Below are 21,999 nucleotides of genomic sequence, written 5' to 3' on the forward strand. Positions count from 1 at the left end.
TGATTCTGGACGTAGACATGCCGACATAATGGATATTTGTTTTCCGATCGTCAATGGCATTGTTTATGTCTGTTTTTACTTGTGGTTGATTCATTTTCACCGTTCTAAAGTAAAGGAGTTTAACTTGACGTCAGAGTACAGTGCAAAGTTAATCTTACACGTTCCTCTTCTGCCTGTGAGTCGGAGGCCTCCCTGTCTAACCCCCCGGGCTTTAAAAGGGTGACCTCTTCTCATGTATCGAGCACTGGGTTAAAGGTCTGGGGCTGTAGGAGCTGTAGGGGCTGTAGGAGCTGTAGGAGCTGTAGGAGCTGTAGGGGCTGTAGGGGCTGTAGGAGCTGTAGGGGCTGTAGGAGCTGTAGGAGCTGTAGGAGCTGTAGGAGCTGTAGGAGTTGTAGGGGCTGTAGGAGCTGTAGGAGCTGTAGGGGCTGTAGGAGCTGTAGGAGCTGTAGGGGCTGTAGGGGCTGTAGGAGCTGTAGGAGTTGTAGGGGCTGTAGGAGTTGTAGGGGCTGTAGGAGTTGTAGGGGCTGTAGGAGCTGTAGGAGTTGTAGGGGCTGTACGAGTTCAATGGGCTACATTTGGTAGAAACGGTCCAATTGACATTCTGAGAACATTAAAACAGTTTTCCAGTTAAACATTTCCCAGAGAACCTTTGTTGAACCACATTTTTTTGGTTTGTTAGTTTAAAGCTAATATAAAGTCAGGAAAATCATCTCCACAGATGAGAAAGTATTCCACCCCAAAATATGAAAACCGGTAGGGTCTGTGGTCACGTTTGGTAGATCATGTTGTCATGGGGAGAATCACAATTGTATACTCCTCACGTCCTCTCTCCTCACCTCCTTCTCAAAACCCATTGGAAAAGGTTGGAGGGGAGGAACCTCTGACATTCAAATCCAATGGATTTTGAGAACTAGACGAGGAGAGAGGACGTGAGGAGTATACAATTGAGTATGCAATTGAGATCTTCCCATGCGGTGGCCTGGCTGTGGTCTACAGAAGCTGTGACCTAGTAATGGCCGCGTTCCAAGTCAGCTTTTATTGCAGTCGTGCTACGCATCTCAGAAGACTGACAAATCATATTGATTTGGTTCCTGGGACATGTAACACATCTCCTGGCGTTGTGAGATCTTATCATCTGTACAGTGCGACTGAATAAAAGACGATCTGAAACGTACCCATTGGTTCACAGAGCACAGTGGGATTGATTCACTGCCTGTAGGACAGATAAATGCAGAGAGCAGGTGGCTGGTGTCTCACGATACCTTCCCTCTCTCTTACCTCAGACTAAAATTAGGCCTTGGACCTTTTCCCAGTGTCCCAAGAGGCAGTCAGACCTATTTTAGAGCCCCGAATGTTTAGGAAACAAAACCCTTCCTTTTCCGCTGTAACAAGCATAACGTGCTACTGTATCTGACAGAACATGTCTGTTGCAAATGGAGGGCAGGCTTTATTTCAGAATAGACATACAAACGATTTATTTTATGAGCATGGACTTTTTTTCCCCATGAACAATATTTGCCTGTAGTTATTTTTAAAGTTCTTCAAGCTCTGTCAAGTTGATGGTTCATTTATTGCCATTTTCAAGTCTTACCATAGATTTTCAAGCCGATTTGAGTCAAAACTGTAACTAGGACATTCAATGTCATCTTGGTAAGCAACTCAAGTATAGATTTGGCCCTGTGTTTTAGGTTATTGTCCTGCTGAAAGATGAATTCATCTCCCAGTGTCTGGTGGAAAGCAGACTGAACCAGGTTTTCCTCTAGGATTTTGCCTGTGCTTAGCTGTATTCTGTTTCTTTTTATCCTAAGAAACTCCTTAGTCCTTAACAAAGTCCTTGCTGATGACTAGCATACCCATAACCTGATGCAGCCACCACCATGCTTGAGAATATGAAGAGTGGTACTCAGTGATGTGGTGTGTTCGATTTCCCCAAACATAACGCTTTGTATTCAGGAATTGTTTTGCAGTATTACTTAAGTGCCTTGTAAACAGGATGCATGTTTTGGAATATTTGTATTCTGTACAAGCTTCCTTCTTTTCACTCTGTCATTTAGGTTAGTATTGTGGAGTAACTACAATATTGTCGATCCGTCCTCAGTTTTCTCATATCACAACCATTAAACTCTAACTGTTTTAAAATCACCATTGGCCCCATGGTGAAATGCCTGAGCAGTTTCCTTCCTCTCCGGCAACTGAGTTAGGAAAGATGCCTGTATCTTTGTAGTGACTGGGTGTATTGATGCACCATCCGAAGCCTAATTGATCATTCACCATGCTGAAAGTGCTGGTGCCCTTCTTTGCGAGGCATTGAAAAACTTCCCTGGTCTTTGCGGTTGAGTCTGTGCTTCAAATTCACTACTCAATTGAGGGAACTTAAAAATGATTGTATGTGTTGGGTACAGATATGGGGTAGTCATTAAAAAAGAATGTTAACCACTGTTACTGAATACGGAATGAGTGCATGCAACTTATTAGGCATTTTATGAACCACATTTTTACTTCTGAACTTATTTAGGCTTTCCATAACGAAGGGGTTGACTAAAGACATTTCAGCTTTTCATTTTTAATTAATAAAAAAATGTTCTACAAACAAAATTCCACTTTCACATGATGGCGTATCGTGGTAGATCAGTGACACACGATCTCAACGGAATCCATTTTAAATTCAGACACAACACAACATAGTCTGGGTAGTTTCATATTGTTTCCATTTCCTAATGATGGAGACCACTGTGCTCTTGAAAACTTTCAACACTCTAGAAATAGTTTTTTACCCTTCCCCATATATATACCTCATCTATATACCTATATATATATACCTATATATACCCCATATATATACCTAATCTATATACCTATATATATATACCTATATATACCCCATATATATACCTCATCTATATACCTATATATATATATACCTATATATACCCCATATATATACCTCATCTATATACCTATATATATATATATATATACCTATATACACCATATATATACCTCATCTATATACCTATATATACCCCATATATATACCTCATCTATATACCTATATATATATATATACCTATATATACCCCATATATATACCTCATATATATACCTATATGTATATATACCTATATATACCCCATATATATACCTCATCACAGTTCTATCTCAGAGATCTACTGGCAGTTTCTTTGACTTCGTGGTATAGTTTCTGCTCTGACATGCACTGTCAACAGTGGGACCTTGTATAGACAGGTGTGTTCCTTTCTAAATCATGTCCAATTTATTTTAACCTGAGCTCTATTTGGCATGTCATAACAAAGGGATGTGAATACAATACAATGTATTGTACATTTACATTACATTTTAACAACAAAAAACAAAAACAACATGTTTTCACTTTGTCATGATGGGATATTATGTGTAGATGGGTGAGAGAAAAGTAAATGTAACCCATTTTGAATTCAGGCTGTAACACAACAAAATGTGAAATAAGTCAAGGGGTATGAATACTTTCTGAAGGCACTGTATGTAGTATAGTTTTATCTAAAAAAGGACACTTAAAAAAAGTATAATCTGTAATTCACTGAGTAGGATGGTCCTCCCTTCAGGAGCCTCCACTGCAGGACACAGGTTGCACAGACCGTTGACGAGGGCAAGAGATCAACGTGAATTCACAAGGAGCCTCCACTGCAGGACACAGGTTGCACAGACCGTTGACGAGGGCAAGTGATCAACGTGAATTCACAAGGAGCCTCCACTGCAGGACACAGGTTGCACAGACCTTTGACCAGGGCAAGAGATCAACGTGAATTCACAAGGAGCCTCCACTGCAGGACACAGGTTGTACAGACCGTTGACCAGAGCAAGTCATCAAAGTGAATTCACAAGGAGCCTCCACTGCAGGACACAGGTTGTACAGACCGTTGACCAGAGCAAGTCATCAAAGTGAATTCACAAGGAGCCTCCACTGCAGGACACAGGTTGTACAGACCGTTGACCAGAGCAAGTCATCAAAGTGAATTCCCTGTTATTCTTTTACCATCGGCCTTTATTTTCTGCAACCACAAAAAAATGACTAAGCAAGCTAGAACAACAAATGAAAGGGAGTCATAAAAAAAACGACCTCTTTGCTACAACCCCTCCTGGGTTGTGTGAGATATATCATCTGATCATCTCTAATGTAGGCTAGATGAATCAACTAGTTAGTTATATCATCTCTAATGTAGGCTAGATGAATCAGCTAGTTAGTTATATCAGCTGATCATCTCTAATGTAGGCTAGATGAATCAACTAGTTAGTTATATCATCTCTAATGTAGGCTAGATGAATCAACTAGTTAGTTATATCATCTCTAATGTAGACTAGATGAATCAGCTAGTTAGTTATATCATCTCTAATGTAGGCTAGATGAATCAGCTAGTTAGATATATCATCTGATCATCTCTAATGTAGACTAGATGAATCAGCTAGTTAGATATATCATCTCTAATGTAGGCTAGATGAATCAGCTAGTTAGCTATATCATCTCTAATGTAGACTAGATGAATCAGCTAGTTAGATATATCATCTCTAATGTAGACTAGATGAATCAGCTAGTTAGATATATCATCTCTAATGTAGACTAGATGAATCAGCTAGTTAGCTATATCATCTCTAATGTAGACTAGATGAATCAGCTAGTTAGCTATATCATCTCTAATGTAGACTAGATGAATCAGCTAGTTAGCTATATCATCTCTAATGTAGACTAGATGAATCAGCTAGTTAGCTATATCATCTCTAATGTAGACTAGATGAATCAGCTAGTTAGCTATATCATCTCTAATGTAGACTAGATGAATCAGCTAGTTAGATATATCATCTCTAATGTAGACTAGATGAATCAGTTAATTAGCTATATCATCTCTAATGTAGACTAGATGAATCAGCTAGTTAGATATATCATCTCTAATGTAGACTAGATGAATCAGCTAGTTAGATATATCATCTCTAATGTAGACTAGATGAATCAGCTAGTTAGATATATCATCTCTAATGTAGACTAGATGAATCAGCTAGTTAGCTATATCATCTCTAATGTAGACTAGATGAATCAGCTAGTTAGCTATATCATCTCTAATGTAGACTAGATGAATCAGCTAGTTAGATATATCATCTCTAATGTAGACTAGATGAATCAGCTAGTTAGATATATCATCTCTAATGTAGACTAGATGAATCAGCTAGTTAGATATATCATCTCTAATGTAGACTAGATGAATCAGCTAGTTAGATATATCATCTCTAATGTAGACTAGATGAATCAGCTAGTTAGATATATCATCTCTAATGTAGACTAGATGAATCAGCTAGTTAGCTATATCATCTCTAATGTAGACTAGATGAATCAGCTAGTTAGCTATATCATCTCTAATGTAGACTAGATGAATCAGCTAGTTAGATATATCATCTCTAATGTAGACTAGATGAATCAGCTAGTTAGCTATATCATCTCTAATGTAGACTAGATGAATCAGCTAGTTAGATATATCATCTCTAATGTAGACTAGATGAATCAGCTAGTTAGATATATCATCTCTAATGTAGACTAGATGAATCAGCTAGTTAGCTATATCATCTCTAATGTAGACTAGATGAATCAGTTAATTAGATATATCATCTCTAATGTAGACTAGATGAATCAGCTAGTTAGCTATATCATCTCTAATGTAGACTAGATGAATCAGCTAGTTAGATATATCATCTCTAATGTAGACTAGATGAATCAGCTAGTTAGCTATATCATCTCTAATGTAGACTAGATGAATCAGCTAGTTAGATATATCATCTCTAATGTAGACTAGATGAATCAGCTAGTTAGCTATATCATCTCTAATGTAGACTAGATGAATCAGCTAGTTAGATATATCATCTCTAATGTAGACTAGATGAATCAGTTAGTTAGATATATCATCTCTAATGTAGACTAGATGAATCAGCTAGTTAGATATATCATCTCTAATGTAGGCTAGATGAATCAGCTAGTTAGTTATATCATCTCTAATGTAGACTAGATGAATCAGCTAGTTAGCTATATCATCTCTAATGTAGACTAGATGAATCAGCTAGTTAGCTATATCATCTCTAATGTAGACTAGATGAATCAGCTAGTTAGATATATCATCTCTAATGTAGACTAGATGAATCAGCTAGTTAGATATATCATCTCTAATGTAGACTAGATGAATCAGCTAGTTAGCTATATCATCTCTAATGTAGACTAGATGAATCAGCTAGTTAGCTATATCATCTCTAATGTAGACTAGATGAATCAGTTAGTTAGCTATATCATCTCTAATGTAGACTAGATGAATCAGCTAGTTAGCTATATCATCTCTAATGTAGACTAGATGAATCAGCTAGTTAGCTAGGCTGTGCTGTCAAAACAAGCTAGCCTTTACTTGACGTGAATTTGTTCTGTTACTGACAGAGGAGAACTGCAGTTTCCCTTGGTTGATCCAGTGTGAAGGGTACAATCACAATCAATTGTTGTTCCAAAACCGATTGAACCACCAAAACCTTGATTTTAAAATGAAGATTGGATTGTGTTATGATTTCCGTTATGTAATATGATTATTTTTAACCAGTAAGAAACCAACAAACAAGTCGTATTAGGTAACAATATTCCCTTAGAACACCTGCCAAAGTTTTTACCTAAATATATAAACTTTATAAGGAGACATGTTTATACTTACCTCACATATTATGATCCTTTTAAAGTAGACACAAAGGGACTTTTATTGTCTATTTCAACTATTGAGGTTTTATAAAGTTACCCAGTACCTCCAGGATACCGAAGCCCTTTAAGACTGTATTTTAAAAACCAGTTAACGAGACGGTTGTCATGGGATGCCACATCTATCTAAAGCAGATTTCACAGAGCCATTAGCGGTGGTTAAATAAAGAGCAGGACAGCTGTGAGGACTGGCCCACATTACTGAAACAACATGCACAGACCACAGGATCAGTATACCATGACCTCACCTACTAACGAAACAACATAGAGATTGATAGAACCACAGAAATAGGACTTTAATATTGTTAATACGGTATATCACACAATGGCACATTTACCTCATTCATTTACTTTATTTTTTTTATTTTTTATTAAAGTTAACAAAATAGTAAATTAAAACACATTATTCACTAAAAGACATCATGGATAAGATTGTCCAAAATAAACGAGTACAAACATTAATATTTTTGCATAATTGTATATTTTTGACCGTTTGTGAATAATTTTATACCAGGTTGGCAGTGTGTTGCTATAGAGAAAATCCACTGGTACACATAACATGCTGCATATGCTTCAGAAATGTTGATCTAAATGTTGTTTTTAAGAGGAATATGTCGGCTAAATGGAATGAATGATAAATATGATGTGAAGTGATCGTTGAAGTAAATCACAGTCCAACGTCTGTTCTTCACCATTCCTCAAGTCATTGTCCAGCTGAAAAACAAATCAGGAAGAGAAGAGGGATGTCAATGATTCATTTATATTCATTACATTAACACACTAGAACATGGCATCTTCTGTTTGGGTCAAATGTTTTCACTTTGTAATGAATTTAGTCTTAATAGAGGCTCACAAAAAATAAAGTTAAAGTTTTGGTAGATTTCTGTCAAATGAAATATAATTTTGTCATTTAATTCTTGCCGCTTGATGTTTTGTCTTTGTTTTGTCTTTTCAAGGGGGTTGAAATGAAATGCTGATGGCAGTCAGTTACAGCAATGGACTCCAGCCGGACCTTCCCGACCCCTCCCAACCTCCCCCTCCCCTGCTGCCCAAACCAGACAAGGCCAATGCCCGGCTGCAGAAACTCATCAAGAAGAGTGCCAAGAAGAAGGCCCGACCCTCTCAGACCCCCATCCCCTTCCGCTCCTGTCTGTCCCCCGTACACGAAGCTTCGGACCTCGAACACAGCGACACACACTCGACTCCGCCCCGGTCACCGGACTTCAGTTTCCCCATTAGGCCTCTGTATGATCAGCACCCCCCCTCTCCGTTCCTTTTCCCCCCCAGTGGGCCATATGGTAGCAGTCCTTACGGCCAGACAGGGGTCTTCCCCCCACTGGACTACACCGCTCCCATCCAGACATCAGAGAACCAGGTGGCACCCCTCTTTGAGTGCTCGTCATTTATGTTTGACGATGATGACACAGAAAGCATGATGCCACCCTCGCCACCCCCACTCCCACCCGTACCTGAGTTCTCACAAGGCCCTGCAGTTCATCTGTATGACTGGTATTCATCTGTAGCACTGAATTCATATGGGTCGGTGGCCACGGCTACAGTAGCTCCAGACCCAGTCCCCAGTGTACCACAGTCAACTCCCCCAACTCCATGTTCCCCTAAGATATCAACTCATGTTATGACTCTTTCCCCACCAGTACCTAGTGGTCCGAGCCTGGGTCCGGGTCTGGCTCCATTACTGGCTCATGTCCAAGTTCCAGTCCCACCTCCTGCTCCAATACTGGTGTCAGTTCCAACCCTTCAGACACAACCTCTGACCTCAACCCATGAAGTGACGACACCCAGTAAGCCAAAGGATGAGGCTCCAAAGCAAACACCAGCTTCGGTCACTAATAACCTTGGATCTGAAGATCACATTATGAGCAAAGTGGCTTCTAAGACGGTCGGCACGCCAATAAATCATGCTGATTCCCGTAAAGTCAAACAGTCTGACGTCATCCCACCAACAATGATTTACACATCCAAGGCAACGTTTTACGAAATCTCCAAGCCTGCACTTCCAGACATAACAGGAGTGAATATATTGTATCAAGGAGCATCGTTATCCACTATACACAGGGAGAAATCACCAATGACTTGTCACCAAAGTGAGCCGGCAATCCCATATAAAGTTTCTGTGGCAAAGACCCCTTCTGGAAGATCAAAAACCCCCTCACACCATCCCACAATGGGAAGACTGACACCTGTTTTTGAGATATCGAAAGCCAATCCACTCTTGTTCGCTGCAAGTCCAGTCTTCTTCTCCTCTCGGGATGTGCATGCCTCGGTCGTAAACACAGAGGAATACAAGTCATCGATGACTGTTACCGGTACTCTCTCAGCAGCAAGCGAACAACTGAAACCGATTGGATCTCGTTCAGATACAGACATATTCCCAAATAATGGAATTACAACTACAACTACCATGGGAGGATCTATGGCTAATTTATCCTCTATGTTCAGCTCCTGTCAGGATGTACACGTCACACAGAGATTCAAGTCACCAATGGCTATTACCAGTACAGCCCAAACACCCTCAGCAATAACTGTTAACAGTAGAGTCAAATCTCCCTCAGCAATAACTGTTAACAGTAGAGTCAAATCTCCCTCAGCAATAACTGTTAACAGTAGAGTCAAATCTCCCTCAGCAATACATATAACCAGTACAGCCCAAACACCCTCAGCAATACCTGTTAACAGTAGAGTCAAATCTCCTCCTTCAATGCCTGTTACCACTACAAGCAATACTCCCTCAGCTACAGCAGAAGCACCAAAACCAATAGGATCTAACTCTGAGAAACATTTACAAGGTCTGACCAGTGTTGATAGAAGTACAACTCAGACTAATGGAATAACAACCAACATGGAACGGTCTATGGCTAAGATATCTTCTGCATTCAGCTCCTATCAAGATGTACATGCCTCAGTCATAAACACACAGTCACCCATTCCTGTTGCGAGTAGAGTTAAATCTCCCCCGGCGATGACTGTTACCAGTACAGCCCAAACTCCCCTAGCAATTCCTGTTGTCAGCAGAGTCAAATCTCCCCCATCAATGCCAGTTAACAGCACAGTCAAATCTCCCCCATCAATGCCAGTTAACAGCACAGTCAAATCTCCCCCATCAATGCCTGTTACTAGTGCAGCCCAAACTCGCTCAACAGCCACTGAGCCACCAAAATCAGCTGGATCTGCCAGTGCCGGCTCAGTGGAACGTTCACAAGGTCCAACCAGTGGTGATAGAAATAGAAACCAGACTAGTGGAAGTACAACCACCACTGAAGGATCTATGGCTGAGAGAACTCCCAATGAGATTATAGCATCAAACATTGCTGCACATGACATTGCAGTTTCCAAGCCAAAAGTAAAGTTTACAGAACCTCATATGCCAAAAGATAAGATGGATGAAACAACTGAATATGGAACCCCACCTGAGTATCAAAAGCAACAGACCCCATTGTCCCCTAAAAGGATACCAAAGACAGCTTCAAATGGATACAAAGCGCCAACGATTTCAGCTCTACAAGCACCACCAAACACTGTGCTAACGTCAATGATTTCATCACCTCAATCTCCATTGACCCCTAGATACCCAGACTCTCCTATAATTGGCTTACGGAAAGTTCTAGCACCATTGATAGAGCATCAAAAGACCGCTACATCCAAAAAACCTAAAGCACGGTCAACATATTACGGATTGACTCCGGCTGAGTATGTTGCCTATGGTGGGATCCGGACATACTATGGTCCTTCTGGACCTAAAGCTAATGAATCAGCACCATCACCATCCGCAGCACAGACTAATGGATTACCAAATGGGCCTCGTCCTCCTTTAATCTCTAAACCTGAAACATCCCCCATAGGATCAAACACACCCAACAGAGAACAACAGAAACCTACCTTGCAAGGGCAGCATTCTACTGTTCCAGCACCTTCATTTTCAACCCCTTTAGCAGCAACTGGCTGTTCTCAGACACCAACAGATAAGGCAGCCATATCTAAAACCAATACTTCAGATGTTAACAAATCTGAAGCACCTGCTTATGCAATACAACCTGATATAACACCTATTGTGGACATAACAAAACCTGAACTTCTATTGGCCCTCGGACAGCTAACTCTTCCACCAGCCACCGGTGAAGTCCCCACACCAAAGGTCTCTCATTCGGAGGTTCCAAGACCGGCACATAAAGCAGGTGTGGTACACACAACCAGACCAGCTCCATTTCAGCTAAATGAAACTCCTTCATTCCCGATAGGTGGGAATCTTGTGTCAAAATCGCTGTTTCCTTTCAGCATTCAAAATGCTGAAGTTTCACAAAATACAACTGTAGCAAATATTCCCCAACACAGTGGAAAGTCAGAGGCAGATTCCACAGTCGTGCATCTTTCTGTCAAGGCTAATATTAGCACAGACGCTAAACTACCCAGAAAACCTGTCATAGGAGCCCAAGTCCCCAACAACCCTGATATAGGAAGCCAACTCCCCACCCAACCTACCACAGCAACTATACTACCAGGCAAGCATACCATAGACACCAAACTACCAGGCAAGCCTACCATAGACACCAAACTACCAGGCAAGCCTAGTGTGCCAACCATAAGAAGTCAACTCTCTCATACACCTACCACTGAAACACCTACCATTGAAACACCTACCATTGAAACAGGAACCCAAGACCCCACCAAACCTACTATAGAAAACCAACATTCATGCACACCTACCACTGGAACTAAACTTCCTAGCCCACCTACCAAAATAGCACAACTTCCCAGCCCACCTATCATAGTAGCACAACTTCCCAGCCCACCTAGCATAGTAGCCCAACTCTCTAGCACGCATGGCATAGAAGCCCAACTTCCCAGCCCACCGATCATAGTAGCCCAACTTCCCAGCCCACCTAGCATAGTAGCCCAACTTCCCAGCCCACCTAGCATAGTAGCCCAACTTCCCAGCCCACCTAGCATAGTAGCCCAACTCCCCAACGAGCTTTTAATAGAACCTGTACTACCTGGGAAGTCTACTCCAGAAAATATTCTGCACAGTACCATGCAGTACCATGCAAACCATACCAGGAAGCATTTTGTAGAAACCAACTCCCACAAAGCAATTGAATGCAGGCAATCTACAAAATCTACCATTGATGAAAAACCTTCCACCAAGTCCACTACTGAAACAAGATTCTCAGCCAGCTCTACGAACGAAGGTAAACAATTTACAAACCCTATTGTAGCAAATGGAGCTTGGCTGAAACCATCCCTAGAGCCTACACGTACTAACTCAACTATCATAAGTGCACAGCCATCCACAGAAATTAGATCCCCAATAAGCCCTGCTTTACAAGCTAAGCATTTTACAAAGCCTGTTTACAACAATAGTTCCTCTCCAAAACCGGTCCCACTTACTAACAGGCCTATAATAATTGTACAACCTCCCACACCTCCCATAATAGAGGCCATGCCTCCCTCAACCCCTGCTTTAGAAACTAAACCCTTTACAAAATCTGTTGCAGAAGCTAAACCCTTTATGAAGCCCGTCATAGAAGCTAGCGCCTCCCCAAAACCGGTCTCAGTGCTTCCTACCAAACCTACCATAAACGTCCTACCCTCTACATCGCCATGTAGACGTAACAGACCATGGTCAACAACACCTATGGAACCTAAAGCTGTTACAGAACCTAACCGTGCAGCTAACATGCCTACCGTAAATGTACAACCTTCGACAACACCTACTACAGAAACTAGACCCTACTGCTTCAGCCCTACTGTTGAAGCTAAACCCCTTGTACAGCACAATATGGAAACTAGAGTCTTTGCTAAATCATCCCGAGAGCCTAAACCAGCTAACAAGCCTACCATAAATGTACCACCTTCCCCAAAGCCTATAGAAAGAGAAACCACCTTAAGCCCTTTTATTGAAGCTAAACCCTTTACACAGTATAATACGGAAACTAGAGACTTCACAAAACCTGCACCAGAACCTAAACCAGCTAACCAGCCTACCATAAATGTACAACCTTCCACAAATCCTACTACAGAAAGTAGATCCTGCTTCAGCCCTACTGTTGAAGCTAGACCTGCTGCAAAGCTTATGGCATCAAGAAGCTGCTTTAGTCCCACTAGACCCTGGTTAAACCCTTCTACTGAAGCTAAAGCCTTGACGAAGCATGCCATTGAAGCTATTGCCTCCCTAAAACCGACACCAGAGCCTAAATCGACTAACACCACTTCCACAAAGCCTGCTATAGAACGTATATCGTCCCCAACCCCAACCGCTGCCGTAGACACTGTGATAAAACTACCTGCCGTTACCAAAGTGATTGACTCTTCCACTCCTGCCTCTCTGCCTCAGGCCTCAGCCTCTGTAAAAGCCCCGTCCACAAACAGAGGAATGTCATCGTCATCTCAGCCAAAGACTGGACAGACAGAGACAGACACAATGAAAGATGTGGAAGCCAGTGCATCAGGTGCACAGGGGAAAGCAGCCAGACGTCAAGAGACACCCTGTACGAAGCCTACGATATCAACTGCATCTTCGACTGTTGACAATGTAGACAAGGTAGACAAGCCCAAAGCTCCAACCGCTAAACCTAGCCCTGCTAACGCTGCACTGAATGCAATGAAACCTAAACGTTTGAAGACCATGTTCAGTGGCTGGTCGCGCCTCAAAAAACACATGGTCGTTGAACCAGAGGAACCTCAGTTCCCAGAGCCAGAGCCTGAATCTGTCAGCAGGGATGGCGCCACCTACAGTAAGAACACTGACCAGGCCATATCTAGTCAAGCTTCTTCAGCAAAGGTCAAAGACCACTCTGAGAAGGGCAAAGAAGTGCTGAAGGAGACAGAGGCGCCCAGAGCAATGAAGATGTGGGACGCCATGCTCTTCCAGATGTTCTCTACCAAGGAAGCTATCATGCAGCAGATCAAAGCTAGCAAAGATCCTAATGGTTCCGACAAGAAGAAAGACCAGAGAGAGCAGACCAATAAGACACGGAAAGCCAATCAGCAGAAAGAGAATGAGATGGAGGTTGTCCCCTCTTTTGCCAATCGCCTGCCGCTCCTCCTCTACAGTCCGCGCTTTGATGCCAGAAAGATAAGAGAGGCTGCAGAGAAGCCGCTGGTGAAGATGTCAGCTGTGTTCCAGAGGGGGCTGATTAACCGCAAAAATCAGGACGGGGAAGGGAAGGACTTTAATAAAACTGCCAGGGGATTCGGTTCCTCAAGAACAACTGATGTCTGACTTCGGAACTCACACCAGAATATTACTTCTCAATCTTCTCATTAAGTAGATGAATAAACCTCAATAGATTTATTTCAGTTATCATATAGCTAGAGGTTTGTATGTTAAATAAGCTTCCGATCAAGGGCTGCAGTGCAGTAGGCTATGTCAGGATATTTATTTCAATATGGTGTTTAAACTATGATTTTAACTATGATCATGAGCTCATAAGACAATGATGTTGGATGCATGCAGATGGTTTTCGTTACATCTTTCTTGCTCCATAGAAAGATGCTGTATGTTTTAAAGCATTGCTAGTGTCTTAGTCTTGGAGTGTTCACCCTGGGTGAGGTTAGGAGTAGAGTGTCTGATGTCAGTGTGTAATAAATAGGGCTTGTACATTCCTGGATTGATGCGGCGGAAGGGCATTGGATGACAGAGCAGTGTAGCTGTGAGAGAGGTGGAGCCTAGCTAGAGGCGGGGCCTAGCTAGAGGTGGAGCCTAGCTAGAGGTGGGGCCTAATTAGAGGCGGGGCCTAGCTAGAGGTGGGGCCTAATTAGAGGCGGGGCCTAGCTAGAGGTGGAGACTAGTTAAAGGCAGGGCCTAGCTAGAGGTGGAGCTAGATTTGGAGGCTAGCTAGAGGTGGAGCCTAGTTAGAGGTGGAGCCTAGTTAGAGGTGGAGCCTAGCTAGAGGTGGAGCCTAGTTAGAGGTGGAGGCTAGCTAGAGGTGGAGGCTAGCTAGAGGTGGAGGCTAGCTAGAGGTGGAGCCTAGCTAGATGTGGAGGCTAGCTAGATGTGGAGGCTAGCTAGAGGTGGAGCCTAGCTAGAGGTGGAGCCTAGTTAGAGGTGGAGCCTAGCTAATAGGGGTATATACACCAGACTCGAGGGAAAACTTTGAACTTAACACCATAAACTGTGACTGCATGCAACGTTTTTAAAGTCAATGGAAAAGATATGAAGTTTTCCCTCCAGTGTTTATAGCTCTATAGTGGAGATATGGAAGGGGCACAGCTGCAGAAGATGGACATACAGGGAGAGAAGGTGTGGCTTAAATAGAAGGCAACAGAAGAATACGTAGGCCCTACTGGAAATGACAACGACAAAACAGTTGGTTTGAAAAGCACTTTCAGTTTGCAGATTCGTTGAAAATATATTTAAATAGCAAATGGAATGTATTAATGTTATGTCAAATGTCCAGTAGGAGGAGGGAGACAGTTTTTAGATACGTTGGAGATTCTCTGAGCAGAAGAAAGGGCAGAGAGAAATGAGATGGACATGGATCCTTATGGGACATGATGATAGGACATGGATCCTTATGGGACATGATGATAGGACATGGATCCTTATGGGACATGATGATAGGACATAGATCCTTATGGGACATGATGATAGGACATGGATCCTTATGGGACATGATGATAGGACATGGATCCTTATGGGACATGATGATAGGACATGGATCCTTATGGGACATGATGATAGGACATGGATCCTTATGGGACATGATGATAGGACATGGATCCTTATGGGACATAATGATAGGACATGGATCCTCATTGGGACATGATGATAGGACATAGATCCTTATGGGACATGATGATAGGACATGGATCCTTATGGAACATGATGATAGGACATGGATCCTTATGGGACATGATGATAGGACATGGATCCTTATGGAACATGATGATAGGACATGGATCCTTATGGGACATGATGATAGGACATGGATCCTTATGGGACATGATGATAGGACATGGATCCTTATGGGACATGATGATAGGACATGGATCCTTATGGAACATGATGATAGGACATGGATCCTTATGGGACATGATGATAGGACATGGATTGCTTTATGATGAATGGTGCAGAATGGATAAGAATGAAGGAATGTAAGATAAAGGTGCCTCAGGCAATAAACTACAGAAGGGTCTTCGTGATACAGGAAGACGTGTAATAAACTACAGAAAGGTCTTCGTGATACAGGAAGACGTGTAATAAACTACAGAAGGGTCTTCGTGATACAGGAAGACGTGTAATAAACTACAGAAGGGTCTTCGTGATACAGGAAGACGTGTAATAAACTACAGAAGGGTCTTCGTGATACAGGAAGACGTGTAATAAACTACAGAAGGGTCTTCGTGATACAGGAAGACGTGTAATAAACTACAGAAGGGTCTTCGTGATACAGGAAGACGTGTAATAAACTACAGAAGGGTCTTCGTGATACAGGAAGACGTGTAATAAACTACAGAAGGGTCTTTGTGATACAGGAAGACAGGTAATAAACTACAGAAGGGTCTTCGTGATACAGGAAGACGTGTAATAAACTACAGAAGGGTCTTCGTGATACAGGAAGACGTGTAATAAACTACAGAAGGGTCTTCGTGATACAGGAAGACGTGTAATAAACTACAGAAGGGTCTTCGTGATACAGGAAGACAGGTAATAAACTACAGAAGGGTCTTCGTGATACAGGAAGACGTGTAATAAACTACAGAAGGGTCTTCGTGATACAGGAAGACGTGTAATAAACTACAGAAGGGTCTTCGTGATACAGGAAGACGTGTAATAAACTACAGAAGGGTCTTCGTGATACAGGAAGACGTGTAATAAACTACAGAAGGGTCTTCGTGATACAGGAAGACGTGTAATAAACTACAGAAGGGTCTTCGTGATACAGGAAGACGTGTAATAAACTACAGAAGGGTCTTCGTGATACAGGAAGACGTGTAATAAACTACAGAAGGGTCTTCGTGATACAGGAAGACGTGTAATACACTACAGAAGGGTCTTCGTGATACAGGAAGTTAAGTGGATAAGTGACACTGAAAGTTAATTTGTTATTGATAAAAACGCAGTTGGTGTTTTAAAATAATCTTTTGATAATTTTGTTGCTGGAACAGATCGAATGAGCATGATTTCTTCTTTTTTCTTAAGCTTTAAAGGTTTATTCTTCTGTAAGGAACTTTTGAGAATTTGTGGCGTAATTTTTTAAATTTAAGATGTCTATTTTTGTTCTAGCTATCTGATGCTTCTCAAGTCTTTGTTTAATGAAATCCTTTCTCATTGATAACTAACAGGGGTGTATCCCCGTGAGCCAACCATAACCACACTGCTGCTTTAGACTTGTTGATATGGAATTGGCTCGACTCAAAAGTGTGCAGTAATAAAAATGAATGTGGCGCCGGAAAGAAGGAAACACCTGTATTGATTGTATATACAGGACATTATTTTGTATAGACGTGTCCAGTACAGAATGCTGTTGCCTATCGTGTGATGAACTAAATGATTGCTTATTGTCTACATGTTTACATTGAAGTAAACTCTAAGCTGTTGTATCAGTTTCCTGTTGTTTTTATTTAGTCCTGTACCATTATGGATGTGGTTTGTGACACATTAGTTCCTAGTTGATTGAGAGATGACCGATAGTTTAAGATCTAGTACTGGTAGTCTAAGATCTAGTACTGGTATTCTAAGATCTAGTACTGCTAGTCTAAGATCTAGTACTGGTAGTCTAAGATCTAGTACTGGTAGTTTAAGATCTAGTACTGGTAGTCTAAGATCTAGTACTGGTAGTTTAAGATCTAGTACTGGTAGTTTAAGATCTAGTACTGGTAGTCTAAGATCTAGTACTGCTAGTCTAAGATCTAGTACTGCTAGTCTAAGATCTAGTACTGGTAGTCTAAGATCTAGTACTGCTAGTCTAAGATCTAGTACCGGTAGTCTAAGATCTAGTAATGGTAGTCTAAGATCTAGTACTGCTAGTCTAAGATCTAGTACTGCTAGTCTAAGATCTAGTACTGGTAGTCTAAGATCTAGTACCGGTAGTCTAAGATCTAGTACTGGTAGTCTAAGATCTAGTACTGCTAGTCTAAGATCTAGTACTGCTAGTCTAAGATCTAGTACTGCTAGTCTACGATCTAGTACTGCTAGTCTAAGATCTAGTACTGGTAGTCTAAGATCTAGTACTGGTAGTCTAAGATCTAGTACTGGTAGTTTAAGATCTAGTACTGGTAGTTTAAGATCTAGTACTGGTAGTCTAAGATCTAGTACTGCTAGTCTAAGATCTAGTACTGGTAGTTTAAGATCTAGTACTGCTAGTCTAAGATCTAGTACTGGTAGTTTAAGATCTAGTACTGGTAGTTTAATATCTAGTACTGGTAGTTTAATATCTAGTACTGCTAGTCTAAGTACTGTCATATGGTAGAAGAGAATCCCAATCACTTGGTTGCATGCCAAGGCGTGACCTCTAAGGAACTAGTAAATACCATAGAATTGCAACTAACAGACCTCTCCCTCCTGGAGAGAGATGGTATGGAATGGCCTACCAGATCTCTCTCTCTCTCCTGGACAGACATAATGATACATTACTAACAGACCTCTCCCTCCTGGACAGAGATGGTATGGAATGGCCTACCAGATCTCTCTCTCTCTCCTGGACAGACATAATGATATATTACTAACAGACCTCTCCCTCCTGGAGAGAGATGGTATGGAATGGCCTACCAGATCTCTCTCTCTCTCCTGGACAGACATAATGATACATTACTAACAGACCTCTCCCTCCTGGACAGACATAATGATACATTACTAACAGACCTATCTCTCTCCTAGACAGACATGTGGAAACATTACTAACAGATGAATGGGATTGTTTTTACACAAAGCCAACAACTACACATCCACAGCTGCCATTAAAAAAAAATAGTAAATATGAGATGTAAGTGAGTCTTACTTGATTTCCCGTTTGTGTGCTCGTTGTAATCATCATCACCGACGGCAACCTTCTCATACTTGCCGTGAGCCATCATCACAAATTTGTACTTTTTACCAGAGGAAGCTCCCTAGAAAAGAGTTCAATATTGCAGTGAAAAAAAATATGATATCTTTAATTTGTACAAATGCAGGCATGTATAATTTCAATGTATTATTTTAAGTACCAATTATATTCAAAAGTGACATACTCCTTTGTGTTGACAGCTGTTTGTTTTGAATATAATCCACCAACTGAATAACAGACCTCATACAGTGCACTCGGAAAGTATTCAGACCTCTTGACTTTTTCGAAATGTTGTTACATTACAGCCTTATTCTAAAATGGATTCAATAGTTTTTTTCCCCCCTCATCAATCTACACTCAACACCCCATAACGACAAAGCAAAAACAGGTTTTTGGAAATCTTTGCACATTTAAAAAAAAATCTGAAATATCACATTTACATAAGTATTCAGACCCTTTACTCAGTACTTTGTTGAAGCGCCTTTGGCAGAGATTACAGCCTCGAGACTTCATGGGTATGACACTACATGCTTGGCACACCTGTATTTGGGGAGTTTCTCCCATTCTTCTCTGCAGATCCTCTCAAGCTCTGTCAGGTTGGATGGGGAGCGTCGCTGCACAGCTATTTTCAGGTCTCTCCAGAGATGTTCGATTGGGTTCAAGTCCGAGCTCTGGCTGGGCCACTCAAGCACATTCTGAGACTTGTCCGGAAGCCACTTCTGTGTTGTCTTGGCTGTATCCTTAGGGTCGTTGTCCTGTTGGAAGGTGAACCTTCGGCCCAGTCTGAGGTCCTGAGCACTCTGGAGCAGGTTTTCATCAAGGATCTCTCTGTACTTTGCTCCATTCATCTTTGCCTCTATCCTGACTAGTCTCCCAGTCCCTGCCGCTGAAAAACCTCCCCACAGCATGATGCTACCACCACCATGCTTCATTGTAGGGATAGTGCCAGGTTTCCACTTGGCATTCAGGCCAAAGAGTTCAATATTGGTTTCATCAGACCAGAGAATCTTGTTTCTCATGGTCAGAGTCTTTAGGTGCCCTTTGTCAAACTCCAAGTGGGCTGTCATGTGCCATTTACTGAGGAGTGGCTTCATCTGGCACTCTACCATAAAGGCCTGATTGGTGGAGTACTGAAGAGATGGTTGTCCTTCTGGAAGGTTCTCCCATCTCCACAGAGGAACTATGGAGCTCTGTCAGAGTGACCATCGGGTTCTTGGTCACCTCCCTGACCAAGGCCATTCTCCCCCGTCGGCCATCTCTAGGAAGAATCTTGGTGGTTCCAAACTTCTTCCATTTAAGAATGATGGAGGCCACTGTGTTCTTGGGGACCTTCAATGCTACAGAAATGTTTTGGTACCCTTCCCCAGATCTGTGCCTCGACACAATCCTGTCTCGGAGCTCTACGGACAATTCCTTCGACCTCATGGCTTGGTTTTTGCTCTGACATGCACTGTCAACTGTGGGACCTTATATAGACAGGTGTGTACCTTTACAAATCATGTCCAATAAATTGAATTTACCACAGGTGGACTCCAATCAAGTTGTAGAAACATCTCAATGATGGTCAATGGAAACAGGATGCACCTGAGCTTAATTTCGAGTCTCATAACAAAGGGTCTGAATACTTATATAAATAAGGTATTTCTGTTTTTTTATTTTTAATACATTTGCAAATCATAAGGCTGTAACATAACACCATTTTGAAAAATCTAAGGTGCTCAGAATACTTTCCGAATGCACTGTATATATTATATAGTAAAATGAATGAATGGATTTGTTAATTGGATTTCAGCCTACACTACCTTCCCTGCTCTCCCAGACGGGGAAGAGTCTCCTAGGTTCTCCCAGAGGTTCTTCTTGCTCAGAACATCACCGGCCTTCACCTCCTGGCAGAACAAACACACGTGGACCATTAGAGAAGATACACACATCAACACGTTAATACCCTTCCGTCACTCTTGTGCTTTACGATGTTATCAACACAAATATATATAGACAAAAAATATGAACACGAACAGATAGCGGATTAAATCTTATTCAAGCTACTGCAGATAATATTGTGTCATGAATGTAGATACAGAGGCTGCTGTACCAATCAGGAGAGAGAGGTTGGGTTTGATTATTACACTGTTATACTAACATCCCCCCACAGGGGGCAGCGTTCCATAGAAACAGTAGAACCAGACAGGTTGGGTTTGATTATTACTCTGCTATACTAACATCTCCCACAGGGGGCAGCGTTCCATAGAAACAGTAGAATCACCAGACAGGATATATCCTGGGAAATACAATATGACAATACGTGTCTGACTTGACATTGATAAAGTAGGCCTACATATGAGACTGATGATAAAACCATAGGGGATGTAATATATTCACATATATGTTAGATATGACTGATGATAAAACCATAGGGTTGTAATATATTCACATATATGTTAGATATGACTGATGATAAAGCCATAGGGTGGTAATATATTCACATATATGTTAGATATGACTGATGATAAAGCCATAGGGTGGTAATATATTCACATATATGTTAAATATGACTGATGATAAAGACATAGGGTTGTAATATATTCACATATATGTTAGATATGACTGATGATAAAGCCATAGGGTGGTAATATATTCACATATATGTCAGATATGACTGATGATAAAGCCATAGGGTGGTAATATATTCACATATATGTTAGATATGACTGATGATAAAGCCATAGGGTGGTAATATATTCACATATATGTTAGATATGACTGATAGTAAAGCCATAGGGGTGAAATATATTCACATATATGTTAGATATGACTGATGATAAAGCCATAGGGTGGTAATATATTCACATATATGTTAGATATGACTGATGATAAAGCCATAGGGTGGTAATATATTCACATATATGTTAGATATGACTGATGATAAAGTCATAGGGTTGTAATATATTCACATATATGTTAGATATGACTGATAGTAAAGCCATAGGGGTGAAATATATTCACACATATGTTAGATATGACTGATGATAAAGCCATAGGGTGGTAATATATTCACATATATGTTAGATATGACTGATGATAAAGCCATAGGGTGGTAATATATTCACATATATGTTAGATCTGACTGATGATAAAGCCATAGGGTGGTAATATATTCACATATATGTTAGATATGACTGATGATAAAGCCATAGGGTGGTAATATATTCACATATATGTCAGATATGA

The 21,999-nt window shown here is 41.2% G+C and overlaps 1 protein-coding gene and 1 pseudogene across 1 annotated transcript in view; one reads left to right on the forward strand and one right to left on the reverse strand.

Annotated features, from left to right (window-relative positions):
• Window positions 1–7,095: 7,095 nt before the first annotated feature.
• The window catches only part of LOC120037875 (non-muscle caldesmon-like), a 43,010-nt gene continuing 28,106 nt past the window's right edge, over window positions 7,096–21,999 (reverse strand). Inside the window, exons 9-11 of the mRNA XM_038983840.1 lie at window positions 20,574–20,657; window positions 18,727–18,835; window positions 7,096–7,483 (exon numbers count right to left, since the gene is read on the reverse strand). Coding sequence (XP_038839768.1) covers window positions 7,473–7,483; window positions 18,727–18,835; window positions 20,574–20,657 — 204 coding nt within the window. The 3' untranslated portion in view covers window positions 7,096–7,472. The remainder of the gene's footprint in view (window positions 7,484–18,726; window positions 18,836–20,573; window positions 20,658–21,999) is intronic.
• Window positions 10,171–13,396, forward strand: LOC120037874 (annotated as a pseudogene).

Source organism: Salvelinus namaycush, unplaced genomic scaffold (genome assembly GCF_016432855.1).
Source record: "Salvelinus namaycush isolate Seneca unplaced genomic scaffold, SaNama_1.0 Scaffold195, whole genome shotgun sequence".
Lineage (NCBI taxonomy): Eukaryota > Metazoa > Chordata > Actinopteri > Salmoniformes > Salmonidae > Salvelinus > Salvelinus namaycush.